General features: G+C 42.2%; 6 protein-coding genes across 6 annotated transcripts; 3 read left to right on the forward strand and 3 right to left on the reverse strand.

The window, feature by feature from the left end:
- Positions 1-222: 222 nt before the first annotated feature.
- On the reverse strand, positions 223-1,916 carry Bfra_006981 (putative mfs transporter protein; the record flags this gene model as incomplete). The annotated part of the gene is made up of 4 exons (XM_037337352.1): positions 223-1,339; positions 1,416-1,624; positions 1,673-1,717; positions 1,773-1,916. The coding sequence occupies 4 exons, from the start codon at positions 1,914-1,916 to the stop codon at positions 223-225; spliced, it is 1,515 nt and encodes a 504-aa protein (XP_037186732.1).
- A 2,025-nt stretch (positions 1,917-3,941) lies between these two features.
- On the forward strand, positions 3,942-4,460 carry Bfra_006982 (uncharacterized protein; the record flags this gene model as incomplete). Its single annotated transcript, XM_037337353.1, has 1 exon — positions 3,942-4,460. The coding sequence occupies one exon, from the start codon at positions 3,942-3,944 to the stop codon at positions 4,458-4,460; it is 519 nt and encodes a 172-aa protein (XP_037186733.1).
- A 3,031-nt stretch (positions 4,461-7,491) lies between these two features.
- Bfra_006983 (putative alpha mannosyltransferase protein) lies at positions 7,492-9,138 on the forward strand (the record flags this gene model as incomplete). Its single annotated transcript, XM_037337354.1, has 2 exons — positions 7,492-8,322; positions 8,383-9,138. 2 exons carry the CDS (start codon positions 7,492-7,494, stop codon positions 9,136-9,138), a joined length of 1,587 nt encoding a protein of 528 aa, XP_037186734.1.
- Positions 9,139-9,735: 597 nt separating this feature from the next.
- On the reverse strand, positions 9,736-13,804 carry Bfra_006984 (putative mg2+ transporter protein; the record flags this gene model as incomplete). Its single annotated transcript, XM_037337355.1, has 9 exons — positions 9,736-10,188; positions 10,256-10,696; positions 10,746-11,240; positions 11,289-11,886; positions 11,937-12,076; positions 12,135-12,304; positions 12,361-12,769; positions 12,826-12,865; positions 12,912-13,804. 9 exons carry the CDS (start codon positions 13,802-13,804, stop codon positions 9,736-9,738), a joined length of 3,639 nt encoding a protein of 1,212 aa, XP_037186735.1.
- Positions 13,805-15,030: 1,226 nt separating this feature from the next.
- Positions 15,031-16,446, forward strand: Bfra_006985 (uncharacterized protein; the record flags this gene model as incomplete). The annotated part of the gene is made up of 1 exon (XM_037337356.1): positions 15,031-16,446. One exon carries the CDS (start codon positions 15,031-15,033, stop codon positions 16,444-16,446), a length of 1,416 nt encoding a protein of 471 aa, XP_037186736.1.
- Positions 16,447-18,329: 1,883 nt separating this feature from the next.
- Bfra_006986 (uncharacterized protein) lies at positions 18,330-18,689 on the reverse strand (the record flags this gene model as incomplete). The annotated part of the gene is made up of 1 exon (XM_037337357.1): positions 18,330-18,689. One exon carries the CDS (start codon positions 18,687-18,689, stop codon positions 18,330-18,332), a length of 360 nt encoding a protein of 119 aa, XP_037186737.1.
- Between the last annotated feature and the right edge of the window lie 1,100 nt (positions 18,690-19,789).

A 19,789-nucleotide genomic window follows, 5' to 3' on the forward strand; every position in this document is an offset into this window, starting at 1 on the left:
GGTACAAGGATGATTGTGTGGGACCATTTGGAACAATCATAGGGCCTTGAAAGAGAGGGGGAAGGGGGAGCATAAACGCTTTTCCTTTTAATCTGTATACCTATCCTTAGGTATACGGGTTCTAAAACAATGTATGCACTTTGCATTCCCCAATTATTTGTAAGTCTATATCTGTCCTATCGTCTACAGAACTCCATTCATACAAACAGCAATACCATAAAATCACAAAGTGTATAGGAAGTCTGGTCTCTTGTCCCCCAACGCCTTTTTCTCAGTTTCATCGAGGCCCTCGATCCAGGCATCTCTTTCGCCCCCAATTCTCTTGCCGTTTTCTCTTTTCAATAAGAAACGTAGTAAGATACTTCCTCCTAGCAAGAACACTGATAAGAAAGAGATAACGACAGAGTGGCCGGTAATATATCTGGGCTTTTGGAAATAGATGTTCGAGCTGATGATGCCACAAATATTACCCCATCCAATCATCATTCCTAGAACAACGCCTCGCTTGTAAGAGCCTTCAACGTTGTTGGAAATCCAAGAGATAGTGTTGGCCACGCAAGGATAGATTCCGAGAGCGCCGAGGAAAGTTCCCGCGTATTTGACGCCTGGTTGCTCGCTACCTAGTAGCATAGCGAAACCAGCGATGGCAAGGGAAGACACGACGATATTACACAAACCTCGTTGACTGGTACGATCGGCGATGAATCCAATTACGACGGTCAAGATGGCTGCTGCTACATAAGGTGGGACGGAGAGGAGTTGAGCTTTGGTTGTCGTGTAGCCAAGCTGAGTGATTATTGTAGGAAGGAATAGTGAGAAAGCGTACAAACTCACAGAACAAGCAGAATACAGTGTCATGGCAAGCCACGTCTTGTAATCTTTGAATGCTTGCCAGATAATCTTTGTGCTGAAATCTTCATGGCCTGCTGCTTGATCGTTGGCTTGCAAACGGCGGATGACCCTGTTTCGATCGGCTTCACAAAGAAATGTCGCTTTCTCCGGGAAATCATAAACCAACCAGAATGAAGCGATTCCAGCCAGGACAGTGACGATTCCTTCCAGGATAAAAATCCAAGCCCATCCGTGAAGCCCACCAAGACCATCCATCTTAACGATGGCCGCAGCAAGCAATCCACCAAAACTGCCAGATACAGCAGCTGCGGAAAAGAAAATTGCAATTCGAACACCAAACTCTGATCTTTTGTACCAGCAAGATAGATAGTAACTAATACCGGGGAATAAACCTGCCTCGGCGAGCCCAAGAAAAAATCGTGCAGCCATCAACCCGGACCAGTTCGTGACGAATCCCATGAATGTCATACACAAGCCCCAGGCAATTCTGTAACGATATCAGTGTCCGACTTTTGTCATTGTGGGATTTTGGTGCACAGTATGAGCAACATCAGACTACTCACATAATAATTGGTACAAATATCGATGGGCGAAATCTTTTGAGCATCACGTTCGTAACAGGCTCAAATAATGCATAGGCGATAAAGAATATGGAAAGTGCGGCATTGTAATCACCAGTCGACATGTTATTCAAGTCTTTTTGCAAGCCGTCAATCTTTGCGTTTCCAATGTTTGAACGGTCAAGGAAGGCGAGTAGGTAGAGAACACAGAGCTGTCGAAGTTAGACGGCAGACATGCTGGAGAATTGAAGATCACTTGCCCATGGTATCAAAGTCCAATCGAGCTTTCGTACCAGCTTACGATCCTGCACAGTATATCAGTATATCACTTGAATTCCATGGAGATGCTCATAATCTCACAATAGCAGCCTTTTCTTCGTCGCTCAAATGTGCATCTGGATCGGGAGGTAGTAGATCGGGAGACGGAGCATTTTCATGAAGACCCACGACCTCCTTCTCATCGTCGCCGTCTCCAAAGGCCCTGGGCAGGTTATTGGAAGCCATTATTCACAAGATGGAGCAGCTTTGCGTATTGTGTCGATTGGAATACAAAACAGCAGTACAGCGATGTATTCAAGTCTATATAATAGCATATCCAGACTATAGAGCTAAAGGCAAGTTGGTAAACATTGGCTTTAAGTTTAACTGGAATGAGCTATGATACTTAAGATCGACTATCTAAGATCTTCAAGACCTGCCGGTCCCCATACCCACAGAACCCGCAACCATGGAGCCAATAACAGAATAGGCCAAAGCATTATGAACTAAGATATGACGAATCGCGACAATCATCTATCAATAAAGTTTGACAACATGCCGCTACTCCTACGTTTCGTACTCTTTGTGGACGAAAAAAGCGGTACACCAAATCACTCGAATGAATTGATGCATTGAGAGCACTTATATTGTACTTTTATAACATCATTCTTGAATTGAGATACGAATGATTCGAAATACACATTGTATGAGAATCTAGAAACGTTGAGGCAATTTGCGTATCTAAAAAATGATTTTTTGAATTGATATCGAATATTGAAAAGCGTGTATACTTTTGGTGACCCGGTTCTTAACCTACTGGAGTCATTGTTGACAAAGAACGTTACTGATATCAGTCGATGTAATTAATACTCACAACCATAAATATAGTCTGGTTTAAACCACCTTGATCAGTCCCTAATCACTCAATATTGGCAATTTCTTATCCAAAGTGTTGAACATCCTTTCCTATTGCAGTGTCGAACTACGAGAAAAACTGGTGGCTGGTCATTACGATACTTCAAGTCGATGATCTTCCAAGTTTGATGGTACCTTTCAGGCCAAACTAGCCCTGAATCCAAGCCAACAAGACCTTCGCTGTCTGTCGTGCATTGGTGTATCATGATCTTCTGCCGGTGTCAGTCCTATTTCCAACCCTCGAACTGCCATATTTTCTTCGAGATCTTGAATCTCCAGAGGAAGTACGTATTTTCGATTTCGCAAAAGCATTTGAGACATCGATACATTGGGCAGAAAGTTGTCTTAGAAGGACTGATCTGACCAGTGAAGATCGCCCGTCATTATGTAATCCATCATGGAGTTGTATGTCATTGGGAAACAGGTGAGAGGAACTACATCGTAATAGTCCTACGATTAAGCTCCGCATTGAGAGGGGAAAATATGGGGATTAAGGGTAAGTCTAGATGAAGGGGCCAGTGGTTGTGGGGTTGGCTCGTAACGCTCCGTTAGCATGAAGTACTATAAGTAATACTGAAAGAGTTCCGGGATTTGGTTTATGATATTTCGACGATTCTATTGAGTTGAAAACCAAACAAAGTAATTTAAGCTTAAATACTTTGATAAACAATAATTAGAGTGCTTTTGATGGATGTATATGATTGCTCTGATCTACAATTATCAACCACCTTAGCCGTGTAAACATCGAGATCCCCAGGTTGTTATGATTAATCAACCAATTATTCTACTGCCTCGTAAATATCTTCATTTATATGCCTCTTTCTCTCTTTCTTATATAATAATAATAATGTTAATGTTAAAGGGATTATATGTTGATGAGATGGAGTCCCGAATTACCAACTAATAGAATGAATGGGTTATTTCTATACTGATATCCCACTTGATTCTCTGAGTCTATATTCTAGACAACTTTCCTAGAATCTAAGTCGAACAATGGGAATGCTACACTCGAAAAACGTTCTGCGGGGCATGTTCCATTTTCTATGAGAGTTTGATCAGACGAAGATGATTAAGTGTTTGTTGGCAACGCGGTCTACAGGCCAACGAAACGTGAATCTTTGTGTGCTACCTAACCCTGGAGAACAAGTAGCACAAGACTTAAAAGCTGTTTTCACAAGACACAATTCTCCGATTACCGCATGAAAACTTCATGAAGCCAACGATGATTTAGTTTAAGTGGGGATAGAAGTTCATTGTCAGACTTATCATGATTTGCTGTATGTGCTGTATATATATATCTATAGTGAATCATGTCCCCACCATCAATCAAATAGAAAGTTCTTACATACATTGAAAATGCCATCATCTACGAAAATTGGTACAATTCTTGTGGTTGTGGTTGTGGGTACCGTCTGTGGTCTCGCGGGCCTTTATTACTGGGGGAATCGAGGAAAGGGATGGTCCGGTTCTAGCAAGCACACTTCACGCCATTCTAGTAGAGCTCACCCCTTAGTTCCTCCACCTATAGTCCCCCCTTATCGTAAAGGAACATTTGGGGCCCGAGCTGGCCATATTTCGCATGGAGTGTCTTCACCTGCTGTACGCAAGACTAGTGGAAGACAAGCTACCCCGCCAGAAGGTCGACAGTCCCCGCAGTCATCTCAACATGATCGTCCTCTCCAACCGCCTCAGACTAATCTTAACGCTCCTCAGCCTATCCAACAGCAGCCTGTCAAACCACAGCAGCCTCCCCAGCCGCATCCGGTTCAACCTCAACCTCCCCTTAGAATCATCATCCCACCCCCTGTTGCAGGAGGACTTTACGGCTTGAAAGGTGTATTCCCACAACCGAAGCGAGGAGGGAGAAGTCCTTGAAATATGGAATGATTTCGATTGAATCTTCAATACGTCCAGCTTCTTGACTGTGTCTGATCAGAGCGTCCGATAGTCAAGACTGTAGTTTAAAGATTAGAAACTTTAAAATGTTCAATTTCTTTTCAATATCAAAAGTATTTCGTATACTACAATAGATTCAATCATCAAATTGTTTCAAGATAATGAATCTATGGAATCAACAACAATATCCTCAGAATCTCAAAGCTAGAACCTTACAATGGTCCGCAGGCTGGGCTATTGGAAATACTGTGTTTTATTTCGAGAATCTAAAATGACACTTGTGTACGAATAAAAATAATGCAACTCTTGACTGGGTAGATTCACAACAACCTGAGACGTCTTTTATATCGCAGAGAGAATTAATGTTTCAAGTTTTGAATAGGATGGTGTAAGGGGAATTGATCTGGTAGAAGTCCGTCTTGTCTCTGTAGCCAGCAAACATGCCTGTAGCAACTACTTGAAGAGAAGAGAAGAGAAGAGAAGAGGTGTAACAGCTTTTCACAGAATACTCCACCAATACTTGTTCATATAGTTCATAGGATAAGAGGAAGTAAAACATCATCGCGACTATTCTTCATGCGTGTATTGATGTTCACTGGAAGAAATAACGCTCAGTCAAAATTGACGATTAGAGAAAAGCAGCTATGTGAAAAGATGACTTTGCAAAGTTTACTAAAATGCAGATGTGATCAAAGTCTTCATTATGTCAGAAGGAATAATGACTGAACTTTCTTACCTTCTCCATTAGAATTTGAGGGAAATGCGCATCGTCCCAACCACCTTCATTCTTGAAGATTGAGAAACTGGAGACGGCGGAAAGGAGTTCAATTCACTCGTGATTTCTTCCCTCAAGAGTAAGAAAGGGGAAGGGGAAAGGGGGAGGGGAATATTAGTATCGTAGAATCTTTCCATGGTGGGTACAATAAGTCTCGCAAGCGAAAGTAGTATAATTTCAACCATTCTTCATCCTTGAGCACCTTATCAAAATGTTCACATAATCCACGGTACTCCTTTATCTGTGGATTTTTCATATCAGAAACTTTCAATATTCCAAAAGTACATGCTCGCCCCAATTTAGTATGTTTTAGAGCACGGATCGTTAAGTAATATATCCGGGTTTTCACCGATCAGGTTCTTCGTGAGGCTTATCAAGACGTTCCGAAGGGAATGACTACCTATATGTGCTTTCAACTTTCGGTATCTGGGAGGTAGAAATACTGAGATCGCAATATACGATCATTTTCACGATCATTGTTCTACTTTAGACTGATTTTTTTGACATGGATGAAGCACATTTGAGATGAAGGGGCGCAGACGAACCGTAATGAACCTCAAAGTTTATTCGTCATGAAACACCCCACGATGTGTACACTCTCATGTCAAATTATCATGTATCAAGGGCAGATGAGCCTTAATGCAAGAAATCCTTGATCCTATGTAAAATTTGAATTGTTGAATCCACTTGGTAAGAACAGTGACTCGATAAGGTCAATGTACTAGATGTTGGCCTTGAAAACTTTGCTCACTAAGCTTCAGAGAACATTATTAATTCAATTCCGGAGGTCCCAATTCGATTATGTAAGAATTGTGAATTCCCCCCTTCGACCTGTATGGCAATTCGATAATGTCGTTTTGTCTAACTCCGATGTCGTTTTATAGATCGCGTAAATCCATGTGATGATCTAGTGTGAAGATTTGTGTCATCTAGCCCCTTTCAGATAACCTTACATTTGGAAAGCGAGAGCCGGCCCTTCATGTATTATTAACAGATGGTCTAATCATCGTGCCACCAAAAATCACTGTGCCCGTCAGCATTTTGACTTGAGTAAGCCCTAAGACTATGACGGTGCCAATAACAAATACGACTGGTGCATTTCTGGTGGATTTTTATAGCTTCATTCGTATCAATTCAAGCTCCTCTAACCCCACATAAAGAAGTCGGGCTTTTATGAGAATCCAATGATGAGATGAGAAAGAACGTTAAATACGAAGTTCTTCTGCCAAGAGATGCACTAGAGGATCGACCGCTTAAATCGGGCGCTAAACTATATATATATATATATAGCTCGGCAAATCATTCTCATCCCTAAAGTTTTCAACCGATGACTCTCATGCACCAAAATTGGTACATATTTTACTCCAATGTCCCCTAGATTCTACAATGTATTTTGTATTCAACGAGTTGGGCTCTGGTCGATATACGTCCCACTCTATAATGGTATGATGCATTCCATAGTAGCAGAATGTATTTCATGGTATGAATAGATTGCGTGGTAGAATGGTAGATTTTAAAGTAGCTGTAAGGTCATGTGATTTATTATTTTCATTTTCATTTTCGTACAACTTCAAACCTAATCGACAATAGCTAAAATCTATCATCTTGAGATGGAATCCTAGGGGCATGGGAGTAAAATGGCTTCGAATAGTAGGGCATGGAAGTAACTTGCTGTAATTGGTTTAGTTTGCCGCGTTCTCTACCCTGTTTCGTACATCTCTTGATTCTTAGTACGATCCTGCCCCCTGTCTAGCGTCCAGCTCTCTATCTCACCAGAACTTCGGTATCATGAAAAGCTCTATTTCAACGGTCATAAGTAGTGGCGCCGGTAATTGTACTGTTATGAATTATCACGAACTGTGGCATCGAAATTGATTGGTCTTATCTCATCCCACATCACCAATGAAATTCCCAATGTCTCCTTTTTTGATACAACATCGTATCAGTTAGTCATATTGGACGATAAGTATAATCAAAAGCTTTTGCTAGCCTTGGAGGACCTTGAATTTCAAGTCTAAACTTAATTTAATGAAGTTCATTACTTCACTAATCATGTTCCTCAATAGGGCTTAGAAATTCACTCTAGTTTAATCCACATTCCTCCATTTTATCATTGACTGTTGACATGTACAAAATTCCTACTCACCCCCCATTCCTACTTTATTGCTGGTAATGTAATATTTTCTTCTCGGCTTCCATTCGTATCTTTCACAACGGCATCGTTTAATCTTCAAGATGTTGGCCAGTTCTCTATCTAAAAGGATTACCATAATCATCATTGTTATCTTCGTTTTATATCTTGCTCTTCGAGATCAATTATGGTCTTTAGAAACTCCTGTCTTCCTCCAGGAACCCCTCTCTAGCTTCACAATCAGTACCACTCATACTACCTATAATAAACTGAACGATCTCACAAATCCAAATGTCCCGATCGCTACCACGGATTCCGCCATTCCTAATGCCACAATAGATCCCGCGATAGATGTAATAAGAATATCAGATATAGTCCGCAGGTTGCATGAAGCCGCACCACCAAAACTTACCGAAAGTGCAGCATGTGTAGGCCGAACCCTTGGAATCGAAGAAGTCACAAATGGTACAGAGCGTCGAGATGTCACACCAGTATCCGACGAACAAGTTGAAGCCGCAAGACTCGCACATGATACTGCGGTGGATATAATACGAAATTCAACTCACCTAAATCCATATAAATCTGGTACCAAAGGAATCGTAACCGTAGCAGGTGGTAGATTCACCGGCGCATTGCTCGTCTCCTTGCGCATGCTTCGCAGGACAAATTCTACATTACCAGTGGAAGTCTTCATGCCGGATCCAGAGGATTACAACGAACATACTTGTGAAGTAGTTCTACCATCACTTAATGCGCGCTGTGTTATGATTCCAAGATATGAAGATCTCACTATTTCCAAATATCAATATAAGATATTTGCGGTTCTTTTGAGTACATTTGAGGACGTATTGTTTTTGGATGCGGATAACTTTCCAATTGTCGACCCGGTTGAGTGGTTCGAGGCACCGGTTTTCAAAGAGAATGGCTATGTTCTGGTGAGAACCTTCCTTCCCTAAAATGTTCTTTAAAAATATCACTTGCTAACAACTGCGCAGTGGCCAGACTTCTGGTGGGCGACCACATCTCCCCACTATTTTCAAGTCCTTGGAATTCCAACTCCTTCTCTCCTCTCCCTCGGCACCACCGAATCTGGTCAAGTAATCATGTCCAAACGTACACACAGCGATGTCCTTCTTTTAGTTCTCTACTACAATATTTTCGGCCCCTCATTCTATTACCCACTATTAACGCAATGCGATGCCGGCGAGGGTGATAAGGAAACCTGGTTATATGCCGCTATTGCCCTCGAAAGAAACTACTATCAAGTAAGACAACGAAATGGGGTCATCGGACATCATACCGCCGACGGATTTAGAGGCTCTAGTATGATGCAACATAATCCCAGCGATGATTATTCTGAATACCTTCGAGAAGAAACAGAGCAGAAAGAACATCCAGTTTTCAGAAAAGATAAGAATGCCGAAGTAGTGTTTATGCATCATAATCTCATTAAACTATCACCGGTTGAAATGATCGATTGGATAGCTAAAAACAAAGGAAGTAGAATGTGGGGAGATAAGGAAAGTACGATGAAGACGTTCAAAGGACATGATCTAGAAAAGACAGTTTGGGAGGAACTTCTCTGGGTGGGTTGTCAGTCCGGAGAAAGTTTGGTCAATTGGACTGAGGAGGTTTGTGAGGAACTAATGGGACACTGGGGAGGTATCGTGGCGAGGGAGGCAGAAGAGGAAATTCGAAAAATGTTTGGAGTCAATAAACAGGCAGCGACAAAAGAAAAAAAGGAAGAGTAATGATGGAAAATGCTGGTTTGATATGGAGTTTTGGGATGTTCTTCTGCTTCTTGTGGATACAATTTGGGATGGAGTTCATGGTGTTTCGAGATGGGCTAGAATTGGAAATATGCTCACGCACGGCGCTGCAAAAGCAACATTGGGATTTTGGGAAAATGGTGTCCATCTGGATATATTACGATATTACGGCGTCTCCGCATGGGAAAGGATAGTCATAGAAGCAAGGACCAGCTATATAGCTGGGAATGCCCACTGAAAGTCGTTGAATTGAAATCTAGCATATTTAATGAAGAAATTGAAGAAGAAAGACAACATGCAATCTTGCATATCAAAGTACCGTGAAAAGGCTTGTATAGCTGCTAGGATTCCTGTTGTTTCGGACTGCGATCCAAAAATGGGGGATTCAACTTAGAATACTCGAAAGATCTTAAGAGATTTACAATGTTTTGAAACTTAGAGACTATCGAGTCGAATTGCTGTCTGAAATTGTGGACACCTTGGTGAGAATAAAGAGTGGTGAATACGGCGAAATGATGTGTCTAAGAGGAGGATATACAAAACAAATAATTGATAGGCAAACTCAAGTATAGCAACTTGTTAATACGGCAAAGGTACGTCATCAAACATCGTACGCAACTTTCTTGATCTCAGAAGAGGCCCAGGTGGTGGAGGATAATGCCCGGGATAAATCCCACTTACTCTTGCTGTAGGCGCAAAACCGAACCCGGATTTCGTCTCTGGCCTAGAATATTCATCTGGTAAACGTACGCGCCTCTGTTTTGTCTTCTTTCCCCATAGATTTTTAAACCCAGCCCAGAAATTGTACCACTCGTCAGACCATATTAGCACCAAAACTATGATGATTATCGTAATAGGAATAGCAATTATCCAGAATAACCATTGTGTGACTTCCATATTGCGCACATCGTTGGTGTTCATACCAAGAATGGAAGCGACAGTGCTTAGTGGCAGGAAAATAATGGTTACAATTGTGAATGCGTAGACGGCAGTTTCTTGTCTATCTTTATTTGTATCAATACTTCGAAGATTCTAAGTCATCGCATTAGTAGCTGCCTCTGGTATTACAGGAACTCGTGAATGTAAGGGAAAATATTACCCAATCCTCGAGGTACATAGCGCGACCGTTGATATCTCGAAATACTTCGATACGCTCATCAATAAGTGCGAGGCTTTCTCGAAAGAGGAGACCTTGCACTCCACGGGTGTTATCGCCAGCTGACTGATTAATTGCTGGACCTGTAGTCATGATTTCCAAGTCTCCGTAGTTATCGCCATGATAAACTGATCGCTCGTGATTCCGGTAATTTGTAGTACGAGGTTGAACAAATGTTGGTAGTTTATACTCATATTTATGTTCGGGAACAACTCGATTTAATCTAGAATTCTGAAAATTTGACCTTGATTGAGCATGCAAAGCGTTTTGTATGACTTCTCTTTGAGTTTCTAGGGTTTCTAGAATGACGGAAACTTCTTGCTTCAAGTCAGTAATTCTGCCTTGATGCTCTCTATTGATTGGATCGGCATCGATGTCAGATTCCTGGTGGCTTGTTAGATGGTTAAAATACTGCTTATTTTGGAACACTTACCAGGGATATCATGTAGTCAACATACGTCGTACAGATATCTGGACAAGAGCCCGTCAAATCTTGCGAAAGCTGAAAGGTTATGAGAGAAGCCAAATCGAAAGGTGCAAAAACAACATAATCCGAAAGCTGGTATTTCGATAGTGTCTGAAGAGTTTCCTTCATACCTTCATTCATGAGGTCTAGACATAAATTCATGTGTGTATACCAGGAAGACGCCATATCCTTTGTAAAAGCGAGAGCCATGAGTATATGTAACCATGCTCGAGGCAACTTCTCAGAGATACCGATTTCGCAGCGCTTAAGAATTGGAACTTCAGACAGAAGTTCTTTGAAAACTTCTATGCGCTTTCCAATGAGCGCCATCCAGTCAATAATTTGTTTGACATCTCTCGTATCTACGATCCAAGCTCTATCAGAAAACCTTTGCGGCACAGAATTTAAATCATCATTCTCTGGAGACCCGTCTGATTGAATCAGACCATACGGAAGCATTGCCTGATAATCAGCTTAGATTAGAGTCAGTTGACAAGTGGCTTAACTCACTACAATTATCTCATATAATGGACCCCAAAATTCTTCAGTGGTATGTCCGAGATCCTGTGGGGATAGAAAGAACCTAAATAGAACCTCCGCAGCATTGGCAAGTTCGACCTGTAATTCGTATGTTGCCTGAAGCGATTGGTCGGTCTGAATTTTGCTTTCAACTTTAAACAAAATATCGTAAAACTGTTTTCGTGTATGCCTTGGGCTAGCTTTATATGCAAATCTTTCGTTAATATTAGTTTTCTGCAAAAGGAAGTCATTAATTTCCTGCAGATCATCATGTAGTAAAGTTTCATTGACAATCGCAACATTACGGGCTGCCGAGCTTCTGGTGAGATTTGGACTAATTGATTTGTCGATTTGTGTGTTCATCCAACTGAAAACGTGGAATTCATCCGGATAGGGCATTTCTGCTGCTTTCGAAGCGTCGACAGATTTAGAATCCGAGGCTTTCGTGTCGAAATTTTCTTGTAGTGTTTCCATGTCCGGTTGGTGAGAGGCACCATCCTTTTCGGGATTTTGGTTTCCTTTCCCAAATCCTCCAATAGAATCACTCGGTACTATCAGAACTCCAGCTGGAGTCCTTTTTGACTTTGAGCTGACGCGTGTCAACAATGATCAAATGAGTTACATCATTAAAGACCTTACCTTAGTCGAAAATGAAGGCAAACTTTTGAGCTTTTGGCTCGTTTGAATATCCTTGGCCAATCCTTTGGTGTGATTACGTGACCATCATATGCAAATTCAAATTTAAGTGGCCAAATCTCGAAGAAATGTTTTACAAAGTCCTAAGATGGCATTAGCTATCACACCAGTGAGTTCCAAAATGTAATAGAATAATCTTACAATCCATGTCGTACATTCTCCAATGGGCAATGACCATAATGTAGAGCCCGAGTCTGACACGAGAAGCGTATACATCGGTGAATCGGCGTTGTCATTTCGGAATGGGGCCATTGAAATGGAGTCTTTGGTCATTTGTGCTGTGGATGATCCAGCACATGATATTATCGAGGCTAGAAGTCGAATCAGTTTCATACAACTCGAAGAGAATTAGACTGGCTTTATTTACAGTCGTCTAGGATGAGAAACCAAGCCTGGCCGATATGGAAGCAAGACCCTGCTGGTGTATCTGGTAGATGACATACGGCTTGTTTCAAGTCACGCTCTTTCGGTGTCATAGATTGCCGTGTTTGTAAGAGTGTCCTTGGGGGGTGAGATGAAGACTTTACATTCGAAGAGGTGTATTTTTGCAGAGAGAAGTACGGTAGGCAAAGCCATGTAAGTTTCCTTGGTTTGAATGTCGTGGGTGGAGTTTCATCGCGGAGCGATTCTTGTAGAAGCCTTGGAATTATATGCCCTACTTTAGTGCGGCTGGAAACTTGTAATGTTTTATGATATCTTCTTTTCACGAGGTCTAGTAGCCTAGAAATACCAAGTCTTTCGCCTTCTTTTAGTCCATCAAGATTCAATATGCCACTCTAAGAGAACTATCAGTCATACAACGATTTAACTTTGCACTTGCCGAGAGACGTACGTGGAAGCTATCAAAATCCATTGTTGAATCTTCGAATTGACTTGAAACATTAGTAATTATCTACAAACGTGGATCAAGGTACTCACACCCAACTGAAAAGAGGCGCAGGCAACTTTACAGTAGATCCAGCTTGCCCAAGGGCTATCGTAAAATCAACAGAATGAATTCCTCCCATGATTCCATCGCCAATATAATGGGACTGTATTATCTTATCGATTTTAGGACGCTGCATTGTCAACGATGTGTGTTTCCGAAGCGAGAGCGATGGTACTCCCCTCTCAGAAGATGCTGAGTTTAAGTCATCTGTCATTTCTGACTCCAGCGCATGTTTACTAAGGCGGGAAAGTCTAAAAGAATATGCTTCAGACTCGTGGTCGAATGACTCGATATAGGTCTCGGCAGCCTTAGTTTCAGGGACTCCATATCTTCCATCATAGCTACTTAAGTTGGGCACTCTTTCATGACTCGAACTTTGAGACCCACTGTATCGATACCGGGTGGAGGACCTGAATCTGGAGCGACTTCTTTCCCTAGACCTGGTAGAGTAAGTTTGTTCTCTTGCAGCCACTCTTTTCAAGTAAAGTCTGTCACTAGCTCCTTCGTGAAATAATGCAGGAGAAGGCGCCGAGCTGTAATAAGATGTCGCCTGCTCTCTGCGATGATTGACAGACGCTGTAGACGGACTTCTGGGACGACTTTCAGTAATGTCAGGTGGTGGTGGACTCGGAGAAACAAAGCGACTGGGTGGTCTGATTGTCCGCTGATCATTGTAGAAATCGTGATAATCGTTTTCATTATCTATGATGTTGTGTGAGGAACTTGGTTCAGCAGCATGGCGCTGTTCCCCACCGCGCCGGCGAACACCAATTTCCGGTATTTGTGTGGGGTTCTCATCAAACCGGACGGGTAACGTTTCTGCACGACGAGGTCCACGAAGACGCTCATATAAAGAACCATCGTCAGGAAGACGACGTGCCATTTTTCTGGTCCGAGGAGAAATCTGTTGCCCTTCTCACTGTTGATACTTGGGAAGCTTCTCGGTAGGCAGATAGTCATTGTCAGCCTCAGTAAGCTGATAAGACGCCGAGTGTGTGACTAACACAAGATGTAAGGATACTGCATCGTAAAACTTCCCCTTACGTTAAGCACATCAAAAGACGTATTACATGAATTGAACATAAGAATGGAGAGATCACAACCCAAGTTAGTTCTTGTAATGTTGCTGTGTTAAACTCGCAACGATAGCACTTCGTATTACTCCAGCTCTACCCCTGTTATTGATAGAATAGAACTTAATGATCACGTGTAGGATCAGACCAGTGTCACCACCTCGAGCTCGTGACACCTCTTCCATGTAGAAAGCCCCCAAAATCAGACATCACCACCAAACGCCTGGGGAATTCATAACCCGTGAAATATACCTTAGCTTTTTGGAAAATGGCAGAACAAGGAAACTTATCCATCGATTCCGATCTTTATGGCCTTGTTTTGGCGGCGGCAAGGTCTCGAGATATACTTTCTACGTTACGCGATCACGCATTTGCAATGGATCACTAAATCTAATCAGACTTTTCTCTGAGAATTAAGATGAAACTATGAACCGATTATGAGATTCCTCCTCGACAACTCAAACCAATGGACTACATCTGGGCTCAAATTGAATACTGAACAACCCTCACCCTCGAACCTAGGCGAACCATAGTATTATGATAAGCTTGTTGAAATATTTGCCTAGGAAGAGTACTGACATATATCTGCTCATCTGATCGAACGACTTGAACGGGCTGATAATAGGATGAATACTATCAGGAAGTCTTGGTAATTTATCCCCTTTCATCATCATCGCAATCGCGCCTAATATCTTATGCCAGATGGAGGATCAATGGATCAAATTTCCTACGAGATCACGATTGCAATGTGCTTCCCTTCTGCTGAACAATGCCCGATCAGCCCTTGTGTCTCGCCCATTGAATAGCCAGGAGCACAAAGAAAAATCTATCATCGGTACGAAGATTGAACAACGCCTGTCAACTTTCTTTCAGTACTTGGTCGTTATTCAATTAGAGCAGAAACACAAAGACATAGGAGGGCTTCCAATTCGTACAAAGAACTCATTGTTGCTATATAACAAGGGCATTGCGTTACTGACCACAAAAGAAGTTTTTGAGAGACAGTTGTTGGCCCATATTCTAACATAAATCAACAATGGCAGACGAACACACTCTCCCACCGACAAGCCCAATTGTGATGACATTCGGCTTTGAGCTTGAATTCGGTGTAAAATCGGTGCCCGATCAATTTCTCGATCCAGAACCTGATGATCCTCGTCGCGTACACGGCATCACAAGGCCGGAGAACTACCCCAAAGATCAGTTTCTCCCTTACCTGGGATCTCCCGATGTGATTGAGGAAAACGAGGTACTACATGGAGAAACAGTTAACAACTTTAACACACAGTTAGATGCTTTACAGACAGACATGGCAAAACTTCTTACTGAGAATGGACTTCCAGCCGTGGCTCAACTTGACGAGGAACAACCTGAACACCCTAGCATCAAAGATTTAAAGTACTGGGTAGTCTCTAATGATGCTACTATCAACCATTGCTTAGATCCTGATCCTGGATACTTCTGGTGGCCAATTGAAATCCAAAGTCCAGCATACATCTACAATGAAGAAAATAAACAAAAGGTAAGAAATGTACTTCAATGCATTGATTCAAATTATAGGACTAATTGTGATTTGAGCGCAGATATTCATGTTCATGTCGGTAACGGGCAGAAAGGATTTGATGCTCGCACAGTCAGGAGATTTATGGCTTTCGTTTACACTTTTGAAAATCAAATCGCAACTATACATCCTCCTCATTACATGACACAGAGGGCGTTTTCCAAACCGGTAAGAACACATAGCTTTCTTGCGCAGGTCGCACGAGATAATCGAGCTAAGATAGAAAGACCGGGAGCAGAAGAAAGTTTGCGGGAATTCGACGAAGATTTCATCATAGACAGTATTCTGGAAAGAGATACAGTTGATGATCTTGTGAAATTGCTATCAAGTCCAGAACTAGAGGAAGATCGCCTATATAAAAGACTCACATATTCCATCTGTAACCTCGGAACGGACGCAGAAAAGGTAAAGAAGACAATCGAATTCAGACAGCATAAGTCAACTTTCGACGACGAAGAAGTCTATCACTGGATAACTATTTGCGCATCCCTGGTCCATTTTGCAAGTACCGTAGATGAAGAAGTGTTGAGGAAATTCTGCAAAGAACATTTTCACAAGACCGTCGACGAATTCTCGATAGTTGAAGTCCTCATGGCTCTCGGACGCCCAGCACAAGCTTATTACTACGGTATAAGGCTCTTTGCTGGGAAAGCCGAACGAGCTGAAGAAGAACGGAAGCTAAATAAGGAAATTGAGGACGAGAACCGCAAGCAGGAACAAGAGAGAGAGCACAGGAGAAATCTTGAGGAACGACGTAGGCAAGAGGAGGCAGACCTCCAGATAGAGGAGAAAAGACTCGAGCAAGAAGAGAAGAAACGTCAACAAGACGAAGAAGAAGAAAGACGGTTAGAAGATCTGTTGAAAAAACTCGGAAAGGGAGACCTCGAGTGAGAGATGATCAAATAAAGTAAAGGAGGGAGGAGTAATAATGCAGAAGAGAGCAATGCCACCAACCCTTTCTCAAAGGATTCTTGGTAAGCACTGGGTCCCGGATCAATTGTAAGTTCGTCTTCTTTTCTTACATATGTCCCCTTCTAACATCACCTTCTCTCCATGTCCCTTTTCCATATTTATGAGCCGCTTTAACTAATCTCTATGCAAGTACACCTTAATATAATTTATTTTTGACATCCAATTTTGATTTTTCTATTGTTTGCTTGACATGATTGATATGAAATTTGCCATGTGAACTAACCCCCCTAGCCTCTTACTGTCCACAAAAAAAGAACCCGATTCCCCCATATCCAATCCAAACCTAACCTAATCCAAAACATCTAACCAAACCACATCATAACCCATAAACTATAAACCACAACACCAACACTCCTACACACCCTATCATCACCTCCATCACAAGCCCTCTTCTCCACCAAGCCCCCCTAGCACCTCTCCCAAACCACCCAACAAACCCCATCACCATTTACCCCTCCCTTCCACAAATCCCTCAGTTCCTCAAGGTAACCCCGCCTGATAATAATCTTGCAACAAAAGTCCACTCTCAGTACAATACCCCACATCCGCCTTCCCCCCATGCGCAAGCGCACATTTGAATCCATCACAGCATGCTTCGCCGGTTTTGTGACAGATGCCACCTTTGGCGATGCATATCTTACGTTGCTGGGAGGAGGAGATATTAGTGAGAGTTTAGTTGGAAGGGAAAAGGGTTTGAGTGTAATGGAAAGGAGGGGATCAAATGGAAGAGAAAGGGGGAAGAAGAAGGGGGAATATCGAGGGATATCAAACTTACAGAAAGCGGTCCTTCAATTGCGAAAACTAGAGTTGAGAAAGCTAGGATAATTGTGATGGTTGAAGGGAAGAGATGCATGACTGCGAGAGTGATTTGAGGGGATTGTATTTTGATAAAATCGCTTTTGCTTTTGGTTTACTCGTGGATTTGTAAATTCGTATGAGTGTGTCTGAGCACTGATTGATGGTGAATATAGATCAATGATCAGGAAGAATAAAAGGGAGAGAGATTCCTCGATCAAATTTCAACCGTCTCGTGAATGATGGAGAGGAATGTGTATCCACGCCCATGCCATGTCATCCCTTCTCTTCCATTCCAATCTCAATTTACATTCCACATCGATCAAGGTTTTTTTTCCCTCCTCCAGCAACGAATAGGAAAAACGCAGAAGAGAAACCTGTACCATCAAGTTCTACCACGCCAGCAAATCAAGCTTCTAATGTAAACAAAAAGGCAACCCTTTTTTGCCCTCCTCCCCTCCCTCCCATCACTCAATACCCTCCAAGGATTCTACTCTCTACGCACACGACACAACAAACCAAGATTCATCGAAACCAAGCCACCTTCTCAGAGGCTCCCAGATTACAAATTTCCACATCCATACCAGCCAGTATCGACTGACTATGCAAAAATATGACTTCGCTACGAAATCATACGAAATCAGCTGTACATCATCCGTCCCTCTCTTGTCACTTCTCCTCGCCCACACATTGCAATGCCCAATTTAACTAATCCAATCCCAGAACGACATCACAAACTATGTATGCTATATGATAAACCACATTAGATAAACAGGTACTTAATGGGAACTCAGCAAGTGTAACTCAGCAAGTGTAACTCTTACTTCTAAAAACGTACCTTTATAAAACACGAAACACTTCGATTCTATCTAGATATCCAAAAGTAGGTTCTGATCATATCGGATGATCATCGCAAGACTCGTGATGGATCGGATACAAAACGAAACGTCTCTAGTATACATCGAATCCAGAAAATTATACATTCGACTTCCCCAAGTATCATGGCCCTAACAATCTGCCTCACTAACTCTATCTTCATGAAACTTTCTCAACCGTGACCGAGATTTTCGAACAGCACTCAACACATCTTCGGCTTTCGCTTCAAGATCCGCTACGCTAGTAGAATCCATTGCCATCAATTGTTCGATCAAAGCCTCTTCGGAACCTCCAGTTCGTTTTCTCGAAGTCCTCTTGGAGGCTATGATCTTGTTCATGGGAATTATGGTATGTAGTGAAGCTTGCGAAGATCGTATCAGACCAATTAAAATGTGAGCCTCAGAATCTGTCTTGATAGAAAGACCAAAGATTCCCATAGTCAACTGAAGTCGAGGACTTTGGAGAAGAGGGGTGAGATGGATGATTGACATCGTCGCTGCTCTTTGACTGAAGTTTGTAGTCGAAGCAACGCGGAAAGATATACAAGCGACGTTGATAGCAACATAAAATATACACGCTCAAACGATCACCAACATAACCGCGACTAGTTTGCCAGACGATGGTTCATTGCCATGAAACTTTCGAGGCATATCAAAGTCACAATGCTTCATCTTTCACCCCTGGTAAATAGCATTGCAGCACCCGAGCTCTTGTGGAAAAACTCCCCAACTTCCTCCAGCTAAATTCGACCTCGAAAAATCTCACAACACCCGAATCAGCACAAAGACGTCATCTCACCAACGATGCCGTTTCTACCTTTTTTTTTTCAAAGCGGCTACTTCGTTATCAATGGAATGTGCTGCAGATGCGTGTATTCTATTGAAGAGAGGAACAAATCCTTTGCCCTCGTTGGTGAATCACCAAATAAACAGTCGATTGCAGGGTCTTGGCCTCCCAATATCGAAGAAGTCGCGAGTACACTCAAAATTTCTACCAAATGGATCGAATTTGGAACCCATTCATGGATAAAAATTCCTGCAAGGCGTTGTAAATAGGATGTTATTCATCACGCTGTTCGCAGGGGATCACATCAAGTTCTCCCCCGAGGTTCACGGTAAGCATAAGGTTCAAGGCCGATGTCCTTCTGACCCCTGGAGAAGGTACTCCTTCTATATCCCACGGGTAAGCATGCGCGACCATCCCCTTCTATCCGATCACACCCAGTTCCGAGTTGACAAGTTACTATTGACGTATCATGGTGGTCAAACCGGCATGCATCTGAGTATTTTGCTGGAGTGAGTCTCAAAATTGAAGATACGTCTAGAGACGGAATAATGGATGATCCAAGGCGAGGGATGATTGCGTTGATTCTAGATGATTCTTCAAGAAATCTTTCTGTACTTCTTGAGATATAAGTAACAATGTGGTGTTCTTTACTTGGTAACTAATTGCCCCATTAGCATCCTGATAAGGACGGTATGTCAGACCTGATGCTACGCCGTAATCTGCGGGGCACAGCCCAATATCCATTTTGAAGTACTTGTTATTGTATGATTTAATGTATCGATATTATTATTGTTTATTTATAGTA

This window comes from Botrytis fragariae, assembly GCF_013461495.1.
Source record: "Botrytis fragariae strain BVB16 chromosome Unknown tig00000795, whole genome shotgun sequence".
In the NCBI taxonomy this organism is placed as follows: domain Eukaryota; kingdom Fungi; phylum Ascomycota; class Leotiomycetes; order Helotiales; family Sclerotiniaceae; genus Botrytis; species Botrytis fragariae.